This window comes from Suricata suricatta, chromosome 11 (assembly GCF_006229205.1).
Source record: "Suricata suricatta isolate VVHF042 chromosome 11, meerkat_22Aug2017_6uvM2_HiC, whole genome shotgun sequence".
NCBI lineage: Eukaryota > Metazoa > Chordata > Mammalia > Carnivora > Herpestidae > Suricata > Suricata suricatta.
In genome coordinates this window covers 91,165,329-91,182,230 of record NC_043710.1, presented here as the reverse complement: position 1 = coordinate 91,182,230, position 16,902 = coordinate 91,165,329, and the positions used below count along the sequence as shown (strand labels likewise).

Sequence of the window (16,902 nt, the reverse complement as noted above, 5' to 3'; positions counted from 1 at the left end):
GCAATTCCTTGGTGGGTGACCCAACCCAGTTCTTCTAGGACAACTTCCCTAGGACAACCGTCCTCCCCTCTGGCTCAGATCTCTTCTGGAACTCAGGCTGCATCCACCACCCACACAAGCTAGTTTAACCTCTCCTGCCAGACGCCAGAGCACAGCCTTGAGAAGCCCCTCCTCAACCCCCCCCACCCCCCCCTCCCCGTCAACGACAGTAGGGTGGTGTCCTGGGTCTGTCTAGGGTGTCCACTTTCTCACCGTCAGTCAGCAAGTCTCTAGGGTCATGGACTCTGGCCTCAGGGAGCCCTGAAGCCTGGAAGGGTCAGGAGAGGCTTTTAAGAAAAGGATGGGACTTGAAGAAAGAGGTTTGGACAGGCTTCCAGAAAGGGGGAAGGGAAACAGGCCAAGGAGCTGAGCAAGAAATTCCCCCGGGGGCAGGAGAGTCCTGAAGATCTCCAGGAAAGGAAATTCCAGGGCTTCCCCTGAGTCTAACCCATCCTTTTCCCTGTGACCCGCGATGTCCCATTTTATGGGTCCCGGCTGTTCAATCTGTGAAACCTGAAAGGGGAGGGTGCCATGAAAAAGAGGTTGTGGTCTGATAGAAATGCTAGCCTGGCGGAAAAATCCAGCCTGGTCTCGGGTTTTTGTGTTTGTTTGTTTTTTTTTGGTCCCCTCCTGTCTCCCTCCAGCCACATGCATGCTATCACCAGATTTTCTTGTCCTGGGCTGGCCGGGAAGGGCAGCCTGCGGACACCCGTCCTCTGCCCTCCAGGGCACCCCCTGGCAGGAACACTGCTCGCAGCTTCAGTGAGGCCGGGTTCCTCTGGTAGGTCACTGCTGAGGGAGAAAATGATATTAACTGCTTTGCTCAGACAGCCAGAGAAAGCGAAGTTCCAGACATGTCTTCTAAATATGGCTTCCCCTCAGACTTTCTCTGTAAGTTGTAGGAATCAGCGCCAACCACCTTGAGCAGTTAAACTGTATACATGGTCCTACCCCCTCCTGGTGCCAGGCCAGAGCTAGGGTGTGTGTGTGTGTGTGTGTGTGTGGTTTGCTGCGTGCATGCTTGATGTAGGAGAGATGGGGTAAAGCAGGCACCTCCCTGGCTCAGTCTGTGCCCAGTTTGCCAGCCCACGGGTGTGCTTTGTGCCCTCTCGCCTTTCAGCCCTTCTTACCTTCGCTTTTCACCCTGGCTGTTTCTGGCATCCCTGGCCATCTTAGACCCACCTTGGGTTCAGAGCCAGGTAGGAGAGAGGACTTGGGACTTTGTTGAAAAGGAAGACTTGAGATCAGAAGGTCTGCTTCTGGAATGCTGGTGCACGTGGCTTACTCTCTTTGCTCTCAGCTTGCGCATCTGTAAAATGGGCATGCCATTCGAAACCTCAGGGAGCTGTCCTGAAGACTGAAGGACATGCTGATTATGAGACAACTTTGTAAAATGCAAGGCACTGCAAGGGTTGAGACTAGAAAACCTGGTAAATTGCATGTTAAAGTGAGGGTGGGGACAGGGCACCAGATAGAATATTCCACTGCAAAGGGGCATGGCTGAGTGAAGTAGCAGAGGGCCTAAGGGGTGAGGGACGGTGGCATGCAGGAGTCAGTCCTGGAGGGCTCCGGAGGAGGTGGTTTCCAAAGAAGGGGCTCTGCGTTGGCAGGCAGGAAGGCACAGGGTACTCCCTTCTTCCTCGCAGAAAACCCCTGGCCCAGGGAGAGATGTGGCTTCATTGCGCCTGGCCGGCTCAGCAGTCAGAGCCTGGGCCCGGCTCTCTGCTGCTTAGGAGCTGGGCCAAGCTGGGGCCTTTCCTGTCCTTGGAGACTGGCCGGTGGCATCTCCCGCCTGAGTCCTGCCCATGCACCTGGGCCCCTTTACAGCAGCTCTGCCTTCACCAACACCTCCCCCATCCCTACCAAGGCTTCCTGTTTTGAAATCACCAATAAATGGAAAATGTGAGTGCTGTCACTTTAACAGCTCAGGCTGTGCTTGTGTGTGTGTGCATGTGTGTGGGCCTGTGTTATGAGACAAGTAGGAAGGTGTGCGAAGGTAGGTGTATGGGCGAGGGGGCAAATGTGTGTGTTTGTGAGTGTGAGCATGTGTTCTGTGTGGGTACATAGTCATGGGTTGTATGTGATCGTGTGTGTGTGTGTGTGTGTGTGTGTGAGAGAGGAGCATGAGGGAGGGCATCGCACAGCCTGGGGAAGGCGGCGGAGGCAGAGGGCTCGCCCCCACCGGGGATGCCAGTGCTGGTGCCAGCTGGTAAGACCAGCACTGTGAGCCTGTCAGGCCGGTTGCTTGTAGAAAGGTCTTTTTATTTATGTTTTTAACATTTATTTATCTTTTGAGAGAGAGACAGAGACCGAGCTTGAGCAAGGGAGGGGCAGAGAGAAGTGGAGACACAGAAACGGAAGCAGGCTCCAGGCTCTGAGCTGTCAGCACAGAGCCTGGTGCTGGGCTTGAACTCACAAACTGTGAGATCATGACCTGAGCTGAAGTCAGATGCTTAACCGACTGAGCCACCCAGGTGCCCCAAGATTTTTTTTTCCAGTCTATAAAACAGAAATAATTTCTTCAGCAGTCCAAAACTGGTTTCCTAAGAACTAGACATAGTCAAGCAGTTTCAACCCCCTCGCTTAGCAGCAGGCAATGGGCCTATTCCCTTTCTCTACCCCTACTATAGTTCCTGGCAGCAGCAGGAAGTATTTATGGAGTGCTTATTGTGTACCCCATAAAGGCTCTTGAGAGTCCACACAGATCATTCCAAAGTCTCTGCTCTCAGGGAGCTTACAGTCCCTGAGGCAGAGATCATTGGAATCCCACAAATATGTGTGTAAATATGGCAGTGCTGTTGGCATAGGATGAAAGAACAAATGACTTTTCTTCCCTTCACTTTTTAGTTGAGGTTCTGGCTTCTTCTGACTATTGGTAGAGGCAAGGTCATAGTCAGTATCCTTTTCATATTGAATATTGTCACTAAGATAATATTATTGACGTGCAGTCTTTCGGAAACAAAAATTTTCCCCCAGTGAGACCATGATCATGGGTAAGGTGTCTCTCTCCTCCCACGCCCCCTCCCCTAGCCCACTGTTGGCCACTTTGGACCTTCAAGCCCCTTCCCTCTTTCCTCCACTGCACCTGCCGTTCCTCCTCCCTTCTTGTCTGGATGGCAGATTCTACTTATCCATCAAGACCCAGTTCAAGTCCTGGCCACTCTGGGGGCACAGTTGATCTATAAATGACCATGAACATGCATCACTGAGCACTGTGACCGTCTTCTGTCCCACCTGAGCTCCTTGTGGCCAGGAATTATGTCTTGTCTATCGCTGAATTTCCTGGGGCCTGGCACAAAGCCCAGTCCTTCTCAGATGCTGAACACACATGGGATAGATGAATGGATGAATGAATTTTCCCTCTCTCACCTTTATGTAAGGAAGGGCGCTAACCAGGTCTTCCTAGGATGAGGAGCATAGACCAAGACCCAGGGACCATGCAGGAGATGGAGTTTGTGCAGTGCTGGATGCTGACTGAGCTTCTTTCACATTTTTAAAGGGTCTTTAAAGATCACTCTTATTTATATTTTTTAAGTTTATTTGCTTAAAAGAGGGAGAGGAAGAAAGAAAATCCCATGAACCGTGAGATTGTGACCTGAGCCAAGATCAAGTTGGACACGTAACCGACTGAGCCACCCAGGTGCCCCAAGATTATCCTTTTGTTGAACTGAAATATGGGTACCTGGGTGACTCAGTCGGTTACATGTCAGACTTCATCTCAGCTTGTGATCTCACGGTTCGAGGGTTCAAGCCCCGCATCAGGCTCTGTGCTGAATGTTTGCTCAGAGCCTGGAGCCTGCTTCACATTTTGTCTCCTTCTCTCTCTGCCCTTCCTCTGCTCATGCTCGGTCTCACTCTGTCTCTGAAAAATAAATAAATGTAAAAGAACTAAACTGAAATATAGTTGACATCCAGAATTATCTTAGTTTCAGGTGTGCAAAATAATAATCAGACAACTCTGTACAGTACACTCACCACAACAAATGTAGTAGTTAGCATCTGTCACCGACTGACGTGATCACAACATTATTGACTGCATTGCCTGTGCTGCACTTTTCATCCCCGTGACTGGGCTTCCTTAACATACTTATGAATGATCTGGAAAATGACACTCAGAGTGAAACTTGTCTATCTGTAGATGACTCAGAGCTTTTTTGATAGCAAAGTACCCTGCCAGCGAGGCAGACCCCTAGAAAAACTCCTAAGATAGGAGTTGACATGCAAGGGGCAGGGGGCTTCGTTGTGAACAGATTTAAGTCACCACATTTAGGCAAAGGTTACTGGAGATATAAGACGGTGCCTCTCTCTGATTAGCGTTGGCAAGCAAGAGCAAGGACGTGGGGGTCACTCCATTCAGTTAATTTTACATTCATTAGACAGAAAAGAGGAGGTGTGGACAGTCCCACTAGAAAAAGCCAAGTGGACAAAAGTTCAACAGAGAGGGCTTCAGGGTATTTCAGGCAATTGCTGGGTTCTAGCAGTTGAAGTGAATCCACATGGTAGAAAGGTAACAGGTGCAGGGCTAACATCAGGAGAGGCAGCATCATGGCATGATCCAGGTTAAGGAAAATTGTTCTGGCCTAGGTGGGGGTGTGGGCTGGCAATTGGGGAATGAAAGGGACAAAGCGCAAAACCAGCAGCCAAGAAGACCTCTAAAATCATCCAAGCGAGAACTTCTGCACTGAGAATAGAGTGAATGAATGGATGGACCCAGAGTGACTTTGAGGATGGAATTGGCCTGGGACATCAGCCAGTAAGCTTTGGGAATGTTATTCTGGACATGCAGGGTATCCTGGGGGGATGGTGCTGAGCCCAGCACCTAGAAGCAGCCTTAGCTGGGAGGAGAAAAGGGCACTGGCAGCATGGGCTCTGGGCTGAGGCTGACTCTGTGACCTGGCTGGCCTGAGCCCCCCACCAGGAGTCCTGGGAGAACAAAACGAGATGACCTATCACTGAGTTCTGTGTAAACAATAGGGTCAGTGGCTGGGTGGGTTGGGCTCCTGCACATTGAGAGATAAAAACCAATGCTAGAGAAGGTCCAGAGAAGGGCACTGGGGTGACCAAGAGGTTAGAAAGGTTTCTTTATAGAGATGTTGAAGAAAATATTGGAACTCCCCAGTCTGGAAGAACAAAGGGAGTCTGCCAGGTTTAGGCTTTACAGCACTGGAGCAGACAGAGACTCAGGCCGACTGTCCAAGTGCAAATCCTCCTGGGACGCCTGGGTGGCTCAGGCGTCCAACTTTGCTCAGGTCATGATCTCACGGTTCATGGGTTTGAGCCCCGTGTCGGACTCTGTGCTGACAGCTTGGAACCTGGAGCCTGCTTTGGATTGTGTCTCTGTCTCTCTGTCTCTCAAAAATAAGTAAACATTAAAAAAAATTTTTTTTAAAGCCTCCTATTGGGGCCTCTGGCTGGCTCAGTCAGTAGAGCATGTGACTTTTGATCCCTGGCCATGAGTTGGGCATAATGGTTTACTTAAAAACATCAACAACAGGGGCTCCTGGTGGCTCCGTCAGTTAAGTGTCCAACTTCGGCTCAGGTCATGATCTCATAGTTCATGAGTTCAAGCCCCACATCAGACTCTGTGCGGACAGAGCCTGGAGTCTGCTTCCGATTGTGTGTGTATGTGTGTGTGTGTGTGCGCCCTCCCCCCACCTGTGTTTCCTCTTTCTCTCTCTCTCAAAAACAAATAAAAAAAAATAAAATAAAATCCTCCTATTGCCTTGGCCAAGCTACTTGGCATCCCTGAGCCTCATTTGCCTAGGAATGATTCCCGCGCCCCCCCCCCCCCCCGAGCTGACTGTTGTAAGGACTGAATGACAGGAAGGTAGAGAGCTTCATGCAAGGGGTGACTCAAGAGAAGTACTTCCTGTCAGGTTTCACATTAACTGGGAAGAGGTACGTGCTCAATGAGTCCTCAGATCATAGAGCTGAGGGAAAGGAGGCGTCGCTGTGCTTGAAGAAATGCACATGGCAAATAAGAAAAGATAGAGCGCACACACGCTGTGGTTGGCAGCTGAGGGACCCCTCATTCCAGAAGGCCGTGGGTGACTCTGAACTCCCGTCCTGCAGCTCGGAGGGTGGCTGGAGTGAGGGGCTACCACCCCTTTTCTCAGCAGCCCCATGCCATGGGTCACTGGGTCAACTTGCTCACTAACTTGCCACCTACCAAGTTGTTGGCTATCACTGAGGGATGGAGACACTGGGAAGAAAGCAAGGAGGGAGGGAGAGCCCTCAACTTTCTTTGCTGCCAGACAGCCTGGACAGCTGCGTGTCCTCCTGGTTTCAGAGTGGTCCCCGCACAGCGCTCGCCCCAGCGACGCGTGGCGCTATGCCTCCCCTCGCTGTGGGAGGAGTAGTCTTTGCTGACACATCGACAGTCCTGAGGTCGGATCCCTTGTGGCTTTCGCTGTCACCAGAAACCCTCCCCTGAGCTGCAGCCCTATCAGGCACTGCATAGCTTGAGTCGGTCTAATTTGTAGGGCTGGCCGCCTGGAATGTAGTTAACTGCAAATGATACTAATCTCTGAGCCGAATTCCAGAATGAGACCGCTGCTAAGGCTGCCATAATTACACAGAGCAGATACTCATTATGCATTTACTCTATGCAAAGCGCTGCACATATTGGCCACGCTCGCCCAAAGCCTGGAAAAGAACCACAGTTGTTTGCATGTGCATTTGTGCTTTTACATCTTATGTCTGCGATATTAGTGGTGAGAGTTTGTGGGGTGCCCCCCCCCATGCCCCAGGCACTGTCTGTGCAAGCCTCCACTCGACACTCTAAGTATTACTCCTGTCCTCTGGTGCCACGCAGGAAAACTCGAGGTTAGCTCTGTGCAGAAAGTGTTAACAAGTGAGTGGTAGGCCAGGGTTCAAATCCAGGGCTGTCTCTTGAGGCCATGGGTCTGGCCACTATGCCACCCACCCCATCTCTATGTGGTAACAGGAGCTTTGTGAAAGCATCATTATCATTCTACTTTTAGGAACGAGATAGCAATGCCCACAGAGCTCCCCTCCAAATCGCGGCTAGTAAATAGCAGAGCCAGGGCTCAAAGCCAGAGCCTCTGACGAGCTGGTGCTCAGTGTCTTCGTTAGTGAGACTCGTGTCCCTGGGTCAGAGTGCTGGTCTGCTAATGAAACGGGCTTGCCAGGGTGGATGCCCATTGCTGAGACGGGGCTTATCTGCAGGGCCCCCTTTCTGGCCTATCGCTCAGGCTGGTTGGGAGGGGCAAGGGGTTTTCTCCACTCCCAGGCATGACATACCCTCAGTTACAGCCACTAGACAGACATTGTTTTTAGCTTTTACCTAAACCCCGAAGGCTCCAAAGACCTGTACTCAGCTAGTGGTATGTGAGGTAGGGACACGTGACTGATCTCACCTTTCCCTCGACAGAGGGACCAAATCCAAGTGTCCTTTCACAGCACAGAAGCAGCATCCTAGCCAAAGAAGCCCAGTGAAATGATTCCAGAAAAACTTAAAACCCAGGCTTCATCTGACTTCTACCCAGTGCTTGTTATTTGGTTCTCTGTTTCTAGAAGGTTCACTTTCAACAGTGCCTTGAGGGTTAATCCAAGAGGAGATGATCATGATGCGGATGGTTAACCATCCCAGCGTGTCCATTGAACACGGGGCCCCTACTCTCCACCAGACCGACAGATGTCTGTCCCTCTTGTCAGCCCCTTAGGAAGATCAGACTAACGGACAACTGTGTAAACCTGCTTTGAGAGTCTGGGAGGAAAGAGAACTCTATAACTCATGTTATATAGTAGCACCGAGAAAGGCACGTCAAGCACTATGCCATGATTGTGGTTGACTTGACTGCAGGGCAGTATTTCTGCGCCTGGCAGGAGGGGGAGGACTCACAGGTAGGAGGGGGAATTGTATTTTGTGCCCAGGTTTTGGGCCACTGTCATTTGCAACATTTCTGCCTCCCTCTTTGGGGGAAAGCATATAATCTAGTGCAGCATTAACCATGACAAAGAGCTTTGAAGTTAACTCCCGACAGCATTTATTTCTTAGTAACCCTGTGAATTAGATACTCCATCCTATAGAGGAGGCAACAGGGTCCCAGATGTGTAAAACCCTAATTCTCTTGCACGAAGGAGCGTCTTCGAGGAAGCTGCCTAGATGCTTCTCGGCAGAAAACTCTCCACACTAAGATGTTCCTTCTGTCTCTCTGTCCTTCAGTCCATCTGTCCACATGGAAGGTCGTTTCAGTCTGGGGCCATTTGTGGCCCACCGGGGAGATGCTGGCAGCCTGTCTGTCATCAGGCTTCAGGGCCACCAACAAAGTCCACCTTCTGGTTCGAGCCTGCCCTATAATTAGGTGTTTTAATTGGGCCCTCTGTTTATACTCAGTCGGAATTGTGCTGGTGTGGGCCTCACACAGGCCACGGCTGCCTGGCCATGATCCTGGCTCCCCAGGGGAGATGGTATTTATTATGAAGGCGAAGAAGTCCGGGGCCACACACCCAGGCCTTCTGCAGTGGCTTGGGAGCCTGGGATCACCGTCTGGGATGGTCTTGCCTAATGGCAGAGCTCTGCTTTTCCCTAGAATAGCGTCTTAAGTCCCTGAGCTCACAGGACGCCTGTCATTGCTCTGCCTCCTCCTAGACCAGCGTGAGGAGTCTCCAGATGAATAATAGGAGTCCTAGAGCTTTGATCCAGGGTGTGACCAATCGCTACAACCAAAAAAAGTCCCGCCTCTAGAGTAAAGCCTCAACTAACTAAAATTTTATGCTCCTTTGATGGACTGAAACTGTTAACCTCTAAAGTATAACAAATGGGGGAAATAATTCATTATTATTGTAAACACAAGATAGTTGAAATGTGTGTACTAAACCATGGAATCCACTGAAGGAAAAGCATGGTACAAAGCTAGTTGGATTGAAGTAATGATTCCAAGGCAGAGGAGGGGGTTAGTTGGAGAAGCAAACTCTTAAAGGCTGAGGCAGTGAGACTCAAAGCAACTTGAGGTCAAGGTTAATAATACAAACATCCAACTCTTTACAGTTTCCCTTGTGCTTTCTGTTATATTATCCCATTTGGTTCATACAAACAAATCCTTGGAGATGGTGTTATTAGTCCCATTTTATAGCTGAAGAGACTGAGACTCAAAGGGGCTGATGACTCTTCCCCACTCGCCCTTCTGAGTGTAGTCTGGACCAGAACTTGGGTCTTGTCTTTCTCAAAGCTCTGCTCCTTCTATTACATTTGACTATGTCTTCTCTTAGTGGTGGTGGTATTCATATCCTTCCTTGGGGAGCACGAAATGGGTGCCCAGAAATTTCTTAGAGAACAAACACCGGGAGCAGTCAGTTTCTTAGAAATCTGCTGTGAAGTTTGAATTACTAGCCAAATGGTGTGGATGCTGTACCTTATTCTTTGCCCCATCCAATCTGCCGATCCTGGAATTCGATATATGCGTTCAACAAATGGAGTGCTAGTTGTGTGCCCGATATTTCCTAAGTACTCGAGACCCAGAAGTGAACAAGGCCAAGTCCCTGCCCTTGGCTGAGCTTACATTCTGGATTCACGTGTTCTGGGACAATCAGAATGTTCACATCTGCGCTTGCCAATATGGCAGCTATTGGCACAGGAAATGGGGCCGGTGGGACCAGGAAGTGAAATCTTAGTTGTATTTAACATGTTGGCCAGCCTCTTGGTCAACACCATTGTCATGAGATGGTTTCACAGGCAGTAGTGAGGGGGCTTCCAAATGGTGTGCTCAACTGCCAAGAAAGGCAAAGCAAAAGGGGAAGAAGGCTTTTTCTTGGAACAATGGAGCCTGCCCCTCTAGCATGTCACTGTCACCCCAGCAGTGGAGATGGTTCTCTTAGCTTCCTCTCTTCCTAAGGACACTGTCTTGCTGATAAATTAAAAATAGCACCTCATTTTCCTGAAGAGTCAGTCTCTTTGGGTCTTAACCACTGAACCCAGAACAGTAATTAGAGGAACCTGACCAATGTGGCCAGTGGGCAAGCGTCTGAAGGGGGGGTCGGGTCAGTTGGAGCCTGAAGGGCTTGGGAGAGAGTAAATGGGGACTTCAGGATGGGATGAAGCAGAGTGGGGGTTGGGGTGCCACCTCTAGAGTGTACTTGAAAGTGGCTGCTTTGTGGCGGCATTACAGTTGCATTGGCTATTGTAGGAGGGACTCGAGCTTTTGTTTCCGGTGTCAGTTTCCACCAAGGACTCTCAGAACCTGCACCCTCCCTCATGGTCAGACCACTTCGCATGATCAGCCCACACCTGGCCCCTCTGCTTTATCCTTTTATCCTTTATGCCTTGTAAGATGGGTTTTTTTTTTTTTTGGTAACTTTTAATCTTTATTTATTTTTAAGAGTGAGAGAGAACATAAGCGGGGCAGGAGCAGAGAGAGAATGAGAGACACAGAATCTGAAGCAGGCTCCAGGCTCTAAGCTTAGAGCCTGACACCAGGCTTGAACTTCCAAACCATGAGATCATGACCAGAGCCGAAGTCTGCCACTTAACCAGCTGAGCCACCCAGGTGTCTCTGCCTGGTGAGGTTAAGCAAACAACCCAACGTCCTCGCTTGGTGACTAGAAGAAGAAGAATATCCACAACACACAGACTGTTAGCACTGGTGGGGGGGGGGGGGCTGTCATCCGTCTAAGTCTCATTTTTCCACAGTCCCTGGAGAGTCAGAGGACTTGCTCAGGGGCACATGGTGACAAGGCGAGGACTCTAATGCTGAGCTCCATCCTTGCCCCCAGGGGCTGCACAACACACCATCCAGAGGTGGGGGAAGATCTAGGTTGTGTACATGACAAGGATTTGTCCTTGTCCCAAGTCCTGGGTTCTATGTTAAGCTCTGCACCAGCTCACCATGACCTTAAAGAAGCCATTTTTCTTCTCTGTGCCTCAGTTCCCTGCTCTATAAAAATGGCAAAGTCCCCCTTCCCAGACCAACAAAGAATTCTCCAGTGAAGTCCCAAAGGATATTTCATGAAGTTATACCCACTGTCACCCCCAACTGCAGATCGCTCTTGTGGAAAAACAAAATTCCACTGAGTAAATTTAACCATCCAGTCATGGGGCCCCTGGATAACTTCAGCTCAGGTCGTGATCTTTCGGTTTGTGGGTTCGAGCCCCACATAGAGCTGACAGCTCGGAGCCTGGAACCTGCTTCAGATTCTGTGTTTCCCTCTTTCTCTGCCCCTCCCTTGCTTGTGCACTTTCTCCCTCCCTCTCTCTCTCTCTCTCTCTCTCTCTCTCTCTCTCTCTCTCTCAAAAATAAACATTTAAAAAATCATTAAAGAAATAAGAGACTCAGATAACTTTAGATAGCAGTTGACCCTTCAGTGGAAAGGGTCTGAACATTTTATACTTTTTTTTTTTTTTAAGACAAATGAGGATCAGGCTATGAGTCAGGGGGGAAGCAACTAGGGTTACAGAGTGGGGCCGCCCGTGGTGATGGCCTGGCACCTGGGGGGCTTTGCCAGCCAGGTTCAGAAGAGCCGACAAGGTCAACAAGAACCATTCCGCCGAGAAGGGCACGCCCTCCGCAGCTGAATAATGCTGAAGCGGTTCTCAGCCCCGGGCTCCTGATCTCTCCCTCCCACCCAGAGCAGAGCTTATCAGGCAGGTGGGAGGTGAGCCCTTTGGGTCCTCTTCTGAGCTGGGGACAGTCAGTTCAGCCTTCGTCAACTCAGGCTCAAGGTACTATGATTCTAAGACTGGATTTATACGTAGAAAAAAGAAAACAAGCCAGAAGGCACTGTTGTAAATCTGCGGTTAAAGGCAGCCCTGGTCTTAAACGTAGGTGGCTTAGTGATCATCTGCTTTGGGGTTTTTTACTCACTGGTTGGATTTGATTTTTGATTTCTTGGGTTTGGAGATCATTGCAGGAATCGTTTGTCACCGAACATTGCAGTATCCCTCTCCCTGTCACCACGGAGGGCGCTGGACACAGGAGACAGGCATTCCTGCACGATTCATGAGCTGATCAGGGAAGAGCGTCAGTTAATTAGGATGGAAGGAATCGAGGCTGGCATTTGGGCCAAAGCAATACCGTGTGTTGGTATAAGAGGATTCGATACTGACTGCAGTCAGGGCTGACATTTCAAGGTGGCAGGAAGAATGAACTGTGTGAAAAATTGGGCCTTGAAACCCACATAGTTATGCACAGATGAGTCAGGTCTCCTTGGTGTTCCAGATACGCCGGGCGATGTCTCAGTAATTGGAGCCAGTGACTAGGTTGGATTCTTATGTGTTCTGAAGCTGAAGCCCTAATGAGACCTGCCTCCTTCACCACGCTTCAGTTTCCTGAGCTTTAAAAAATACCTCAAACATTTGCCCTGGAGCTAGGGAAGGTGTTGCCACGGGAGCAAAGGTGCCTAGGCCAGTGCCGGACACACAGTCTTTTCCAGCGCCGCCTTCGTTCCCTGCCTCATGCCCCCCGCACACCATTTATTTCCAGTGTCTAGTTTCTAGAGCCCAAGGAAGGGGGCCCCTTTGACTCTTTGCACGCGCCCCCTGTCTTCACATCAAGGGCGGTTCTAAGTGGTTCTCAAAGGTCGTAGTGCCCCAGCGTGGAAAGCTGAGGGAAGGGCCTGGGGCAGCAGGTGGAGGAAGTCAAAGAGGGAAGTGGGACCTGGGTCAGGAGGGGGAGGGACCGGGTCGCAGACCTCACTGTGGAGCCCAAGGCAAGCTGAGGGGTTTCTTATATGCATATCGTAATGAGATCACAGGAATGGGACCCAGCACCTTTGTCATATTCTTTTGGACAGGAGCGGGTCTTGGGTCTCATCTACACACTGTAGGAGTGGGTTATACAAAGGAGCAAATACCAGAAGGCCGAGATGGCTAGAGCTCATCTGCCACGCTGGATATTGACACCTTTAACATCTTCATGCGGTTCATGCTTTCAAAAAATGTTGACCTAGGAGCACCCAGGTGGCTCAGTCAGTTGAGCATCCAAGTTCATTCATGCTCAGGTCATTCGTGCTCTCCCAGTTCATGAGTTCGAGCCCCGCATTGGGCTCACTGTCATCAGTGTGGAACCTGCTTTGGATCCTCTACCCCTCCCCTGCTCAAACTCTTCTCTCGTTCTCTCAGAAATAAATACATTTTTGGGGGCACCTGGGTGGCTCAGTCGATTGGACGTCTGACTGGCTCAGGTCATGATCTCGCAGTTCATGAGTTTGAGCCCCACATGGAGCTCTGAGCTGTCAGCACAGCCTACTTTGGATTCTGTGTCTCCCTCTCTCTCTGCTTTTCCTTTGCTTATGCTCTGTCTCTCTTTCTCTCAAAATTAAAGGAACATTAAAAAAATTTAAATACATTATTTTAAGTGTTTTTAAAACCTACTCTATGCCAAATACTATGACACCTGTTCGGCTACAAAGAAAATAAGCAGACTTCAGGTAGCTCACAGTTCAACATGGAAGACAGATGCTTAAGTAGAATGCAGAAGGTGCCATGATATAGTTATGTCCAGGATGTTTTGGGCCAGACCAGTCAAAGGCCGCTTCCAGGAGGAGACAACACGTATGTGGAGTGTTAAGGGTTAGTAAGCAGTAGCCAGGTACCTGACAGGAGAGTTAGCCTTGCAGGAAAAGGAACAAACAGGAGAAAGCTTTAAGTGTGAGACAAGAGTCGGGGAACAGAGTGCTTGAGGGTGAAGTGGAGTCCGTGAAGAGCTTCGTGTGCGTCGTGAGGAGTTTATATGCATTCGCAGAGATGAAGATCTTCAAGAATTTGGACAGGGATTCTTTCTATTGGATCCTGGGTGGTGGCAGGTGTGTATAGTAGCCAATCTACTTTGCTCTGGTCCCTGCACCCTTACTGACTCCTCTCTTTGCATCTTCACGTGACATATATAACTGTATTGATTCTTGCTTCATTCAGTGAACTCCAGGACTGCCCCTTTCTTTTGCTAGCTTGCATTTTGGTCTCCACAAGTCTCTTGAAATAAGTGGTCAGCAGAATGGGGTTTGACCTGGGAGAGATTTGCACTCCCTCTCCCATGCTTGGGGCACATGTAAGACTCCACGGTAAGTGTTTGCCTTAGGTTCTGCTTCCAAGTGCACCCAAGAATCCTGTGATAATAATCCATCCTCCTGGTAGAACTCTTCAAATCCAGGGCTCACTGTTGTTTCCCCACATATATTCCTCTTGAAATTGACCTCATTCAATGGAGGGAGAGACAAGGGGTGGATAGGGGGTGTGCAGACAGGCATGTGAGTCTGAAGATAAGGCCTGTTCTGACTTACCTCATGGGAATTTGTTGGAAGCAAAGCTCAGGTGAAGTCAGAGGATGGAGTTCAGGTTGGGCCTCGCTATCGATGTGCTGGGCAGCTGTGAACCAGTTATTGATCAGAATCTTCCACAATAAGGTTAAATTGCACCACTGTGAGATAACTTAATAATTGATAAAACCTATTGGACATCAGGGTTTTCAGGGTTTTTTTTTTTTAATACTTGTTTATTTTTGAGAGAGACAGAGACAGAGCATGAGCAGGGCAGCAGCAGAGAGAGATGGAGACACAGAATCCGAAGCAGGCTCCAGGCTCTGAGCTGTCAGCACAGAGCCTGACGCGGGGCTCAAACTCACAGACTGTGAGATCATAACCTGAGCCAAAGTTGGACACCCAACTGACTGAGCCACCCAGGCACCCCAGGTTTGATTGCTTTTTAAATTTTTTTAATGTTTATTTTTGAGAGAGAGAGAGAGACAGAGCATGAGCAAGGGAGGGGCAGAGAGAGAGGGAGACACAGAATCCTAAGCAGACTCCAGGCTCTGAGCTGTCAGCACAGAGCCCCATGTGGGACTCGAACTCCCAAACCGTGAGATCATGACCTGAGCTAAAATCGGAAGCTTAACCAACTGAGCCACCCAGGCACCCCAAATGTTTATTTTTGAAGAAGAAAGAGACAGAGTGTGAGCAGAGTGACGAGCAGAGAGAGAGAGGGAGACAGAATTCGAAGCAGGCTCCAGGCTCTGAGCTGTCAGCTCATGAACTGTGATATCATGACCTGAGCCGAAGTTGGATACTTAACTGACTGTGCCACCAGGTGTCCCTGGACACCAGTTTTCAATATATGTGTGTGCCAATCGGCAACTGTAACTATATGTATGGTCATTTATTTCATAAATATCAATATCAAACCCTGTGGATGCAGCTAAAAACAAATCAGCATCCCTATTCTTGATAACTATATTTTGGATTTCCTGATTATTCCCAGCCCTGCCTTTGCCACTGACAACATTTATGGCTTCTTTCTTCCAGGAAATTTGAACACTTAGTGCATAGCAGTTCACTTAGCGTTAGCCTAAGCACATACAAGGCAGCAGTCTGTGAAAGAAATTAAATATCATGTTCTTATAAAAAATTAAATAAGACCTGTTTTGATCCCAGAACTGTCACTACTTGGATGCCTTGAACAATGTTTCTTTTTTTTTTTTAATGTTTTTATTTATTTTTGAGAGAGAGAGAGACAGCATGAGCAGGGAAGGGTCAGAGAGAGAGGGAGATACAGAATCCAAAGACAGGCTCCAGGCTCTGAGCTGTCAGCACAGAGCCCGACACGAGGCTTGAAACCACAAACTACAAGATCATGACCTGAACCAAAGTCGGACAGTCGGACTGAGCCACCCAGGCACCCCTTGAACAATGTTCTTAATCTTCCTACACTGTGGTTTCATCATGTGTAAACTGGAGGCAGTAATACCCACCCCACCAAACGGGCTTCCGGATGAAGTAAGACACCTGTAAATTGCACAGTAAGACACCTGTATGTAACTTGCACAGCACATAGTAGGCACTCCATTAATGTTCAGTTCCTTCCCTTTCCAAATATCCATCCATTTGGGGTTTTTTAAAAACATTCATCCATTCACTCATTCATTCATTCATTCATTCATTTATTTTTGAGAGAGACAGCAAGAGTACCAGTGGGGGAGGGGCAGAGAGAGAGAGAGAGAGAGAGAGAGATGCAGAAGCCGAAGCAAGCTCCAGACTCTGAGCTGTCAGCACAGAGCTTGACACAGGGCTCGAACCCACAAACCACGAGATCATGACCGGAGTCAAAGTTGAACACTTAACTGACTGAGCCACCCACGCGCCCCTCCATCCATTTGTGAAGAGGTCATATGATAAGCTCCCTTATGGTCAAGGGCCATGTTTTCCTATTTTTATGCCAGCCCTGAACGTGGTGTCTGGCAACAGATCTTGCCACCATACATGCTTACGGGCCGCTGCTGGAGCTGATGTCCATCCTCTCGGGAGGACAAGTGGCCCAGTGGCTGAGCACACACTTGAATGCCACGCCTTCCTTTTTTACAGCAGAGGGACCTGGACCAAGTCCCATGGTCCCGCTAAGCCTCACTTTCCTCACCTGCTCAGTGAGGGAGACGATGGCACCAGCCTCACAGGGCTGAGTAAGGACCCCATGAGCTCATTTATATTTACAACACACAGTGCAGTGCCTGGCGCCTAGTGCACGCTCAGTACCTGTTAGCTAATACACCGCCTACGTAGAGAAGCACAAAATGGTGACCATGACAATGGCTCGCTCTGGTCTGTGCGCTTGCCCCTGACCCACCAAGTGTTGAGATAGAGCCTCTTGTGTAGCTTTGAGCTGAAACCATTGCAGAAGCGCCAAAAACCATCCATGTTTAAGTATTTTTAGCTGATTCAACGGGGCTTAGGGAGAAAGGTAGTGGAAACGGGAGAAGAAAAAGATGACCTCAGCAACCTGAAATGGCACCTCATTTTCATCTGTTTTACCCAGATTTGGAGGGATGGGTGTTGGTAAGGGAATGGGGCTGCACCCTCTCTGTATTTCAAATCCCACTTCCCAATTACTGGAGCACAGACCTGCCCTGTTCCTTCACCCCC

General features: G+C 49.3%; 1 protein-coding gene across 4 annotated transcripts in view; it reads left to right on the top strand.

The window, feature by feature from the left end:
- UBASH3B (ubiquitin associated and SH3 domain containing B) overlaps positions 1–16,902 on the top strand; it is a 130,061-nt gene that overhangs the window by 67,890 nt on the left and 45,269 nt on the right. Inside the window, exon 1 of one of the 4 annotated variants that reach the window (XM_029956392.1) lies at positions 13,459–13,800. The exons of the other annotated variants lie outside the window; for them this stretch is intronic. Coding sequence (XP_029812252.1) covers positions 13,742–13,800 — 59 coding nt within the window. The 5' untranslated portion in view covers positions 13,459–13,741. Of the gene's footprint in view, positions 1–13,458; positions 13,801–16,902 lie in introns of those variants that run through there. 4 annotated transcript variants of the gene reach the window in all.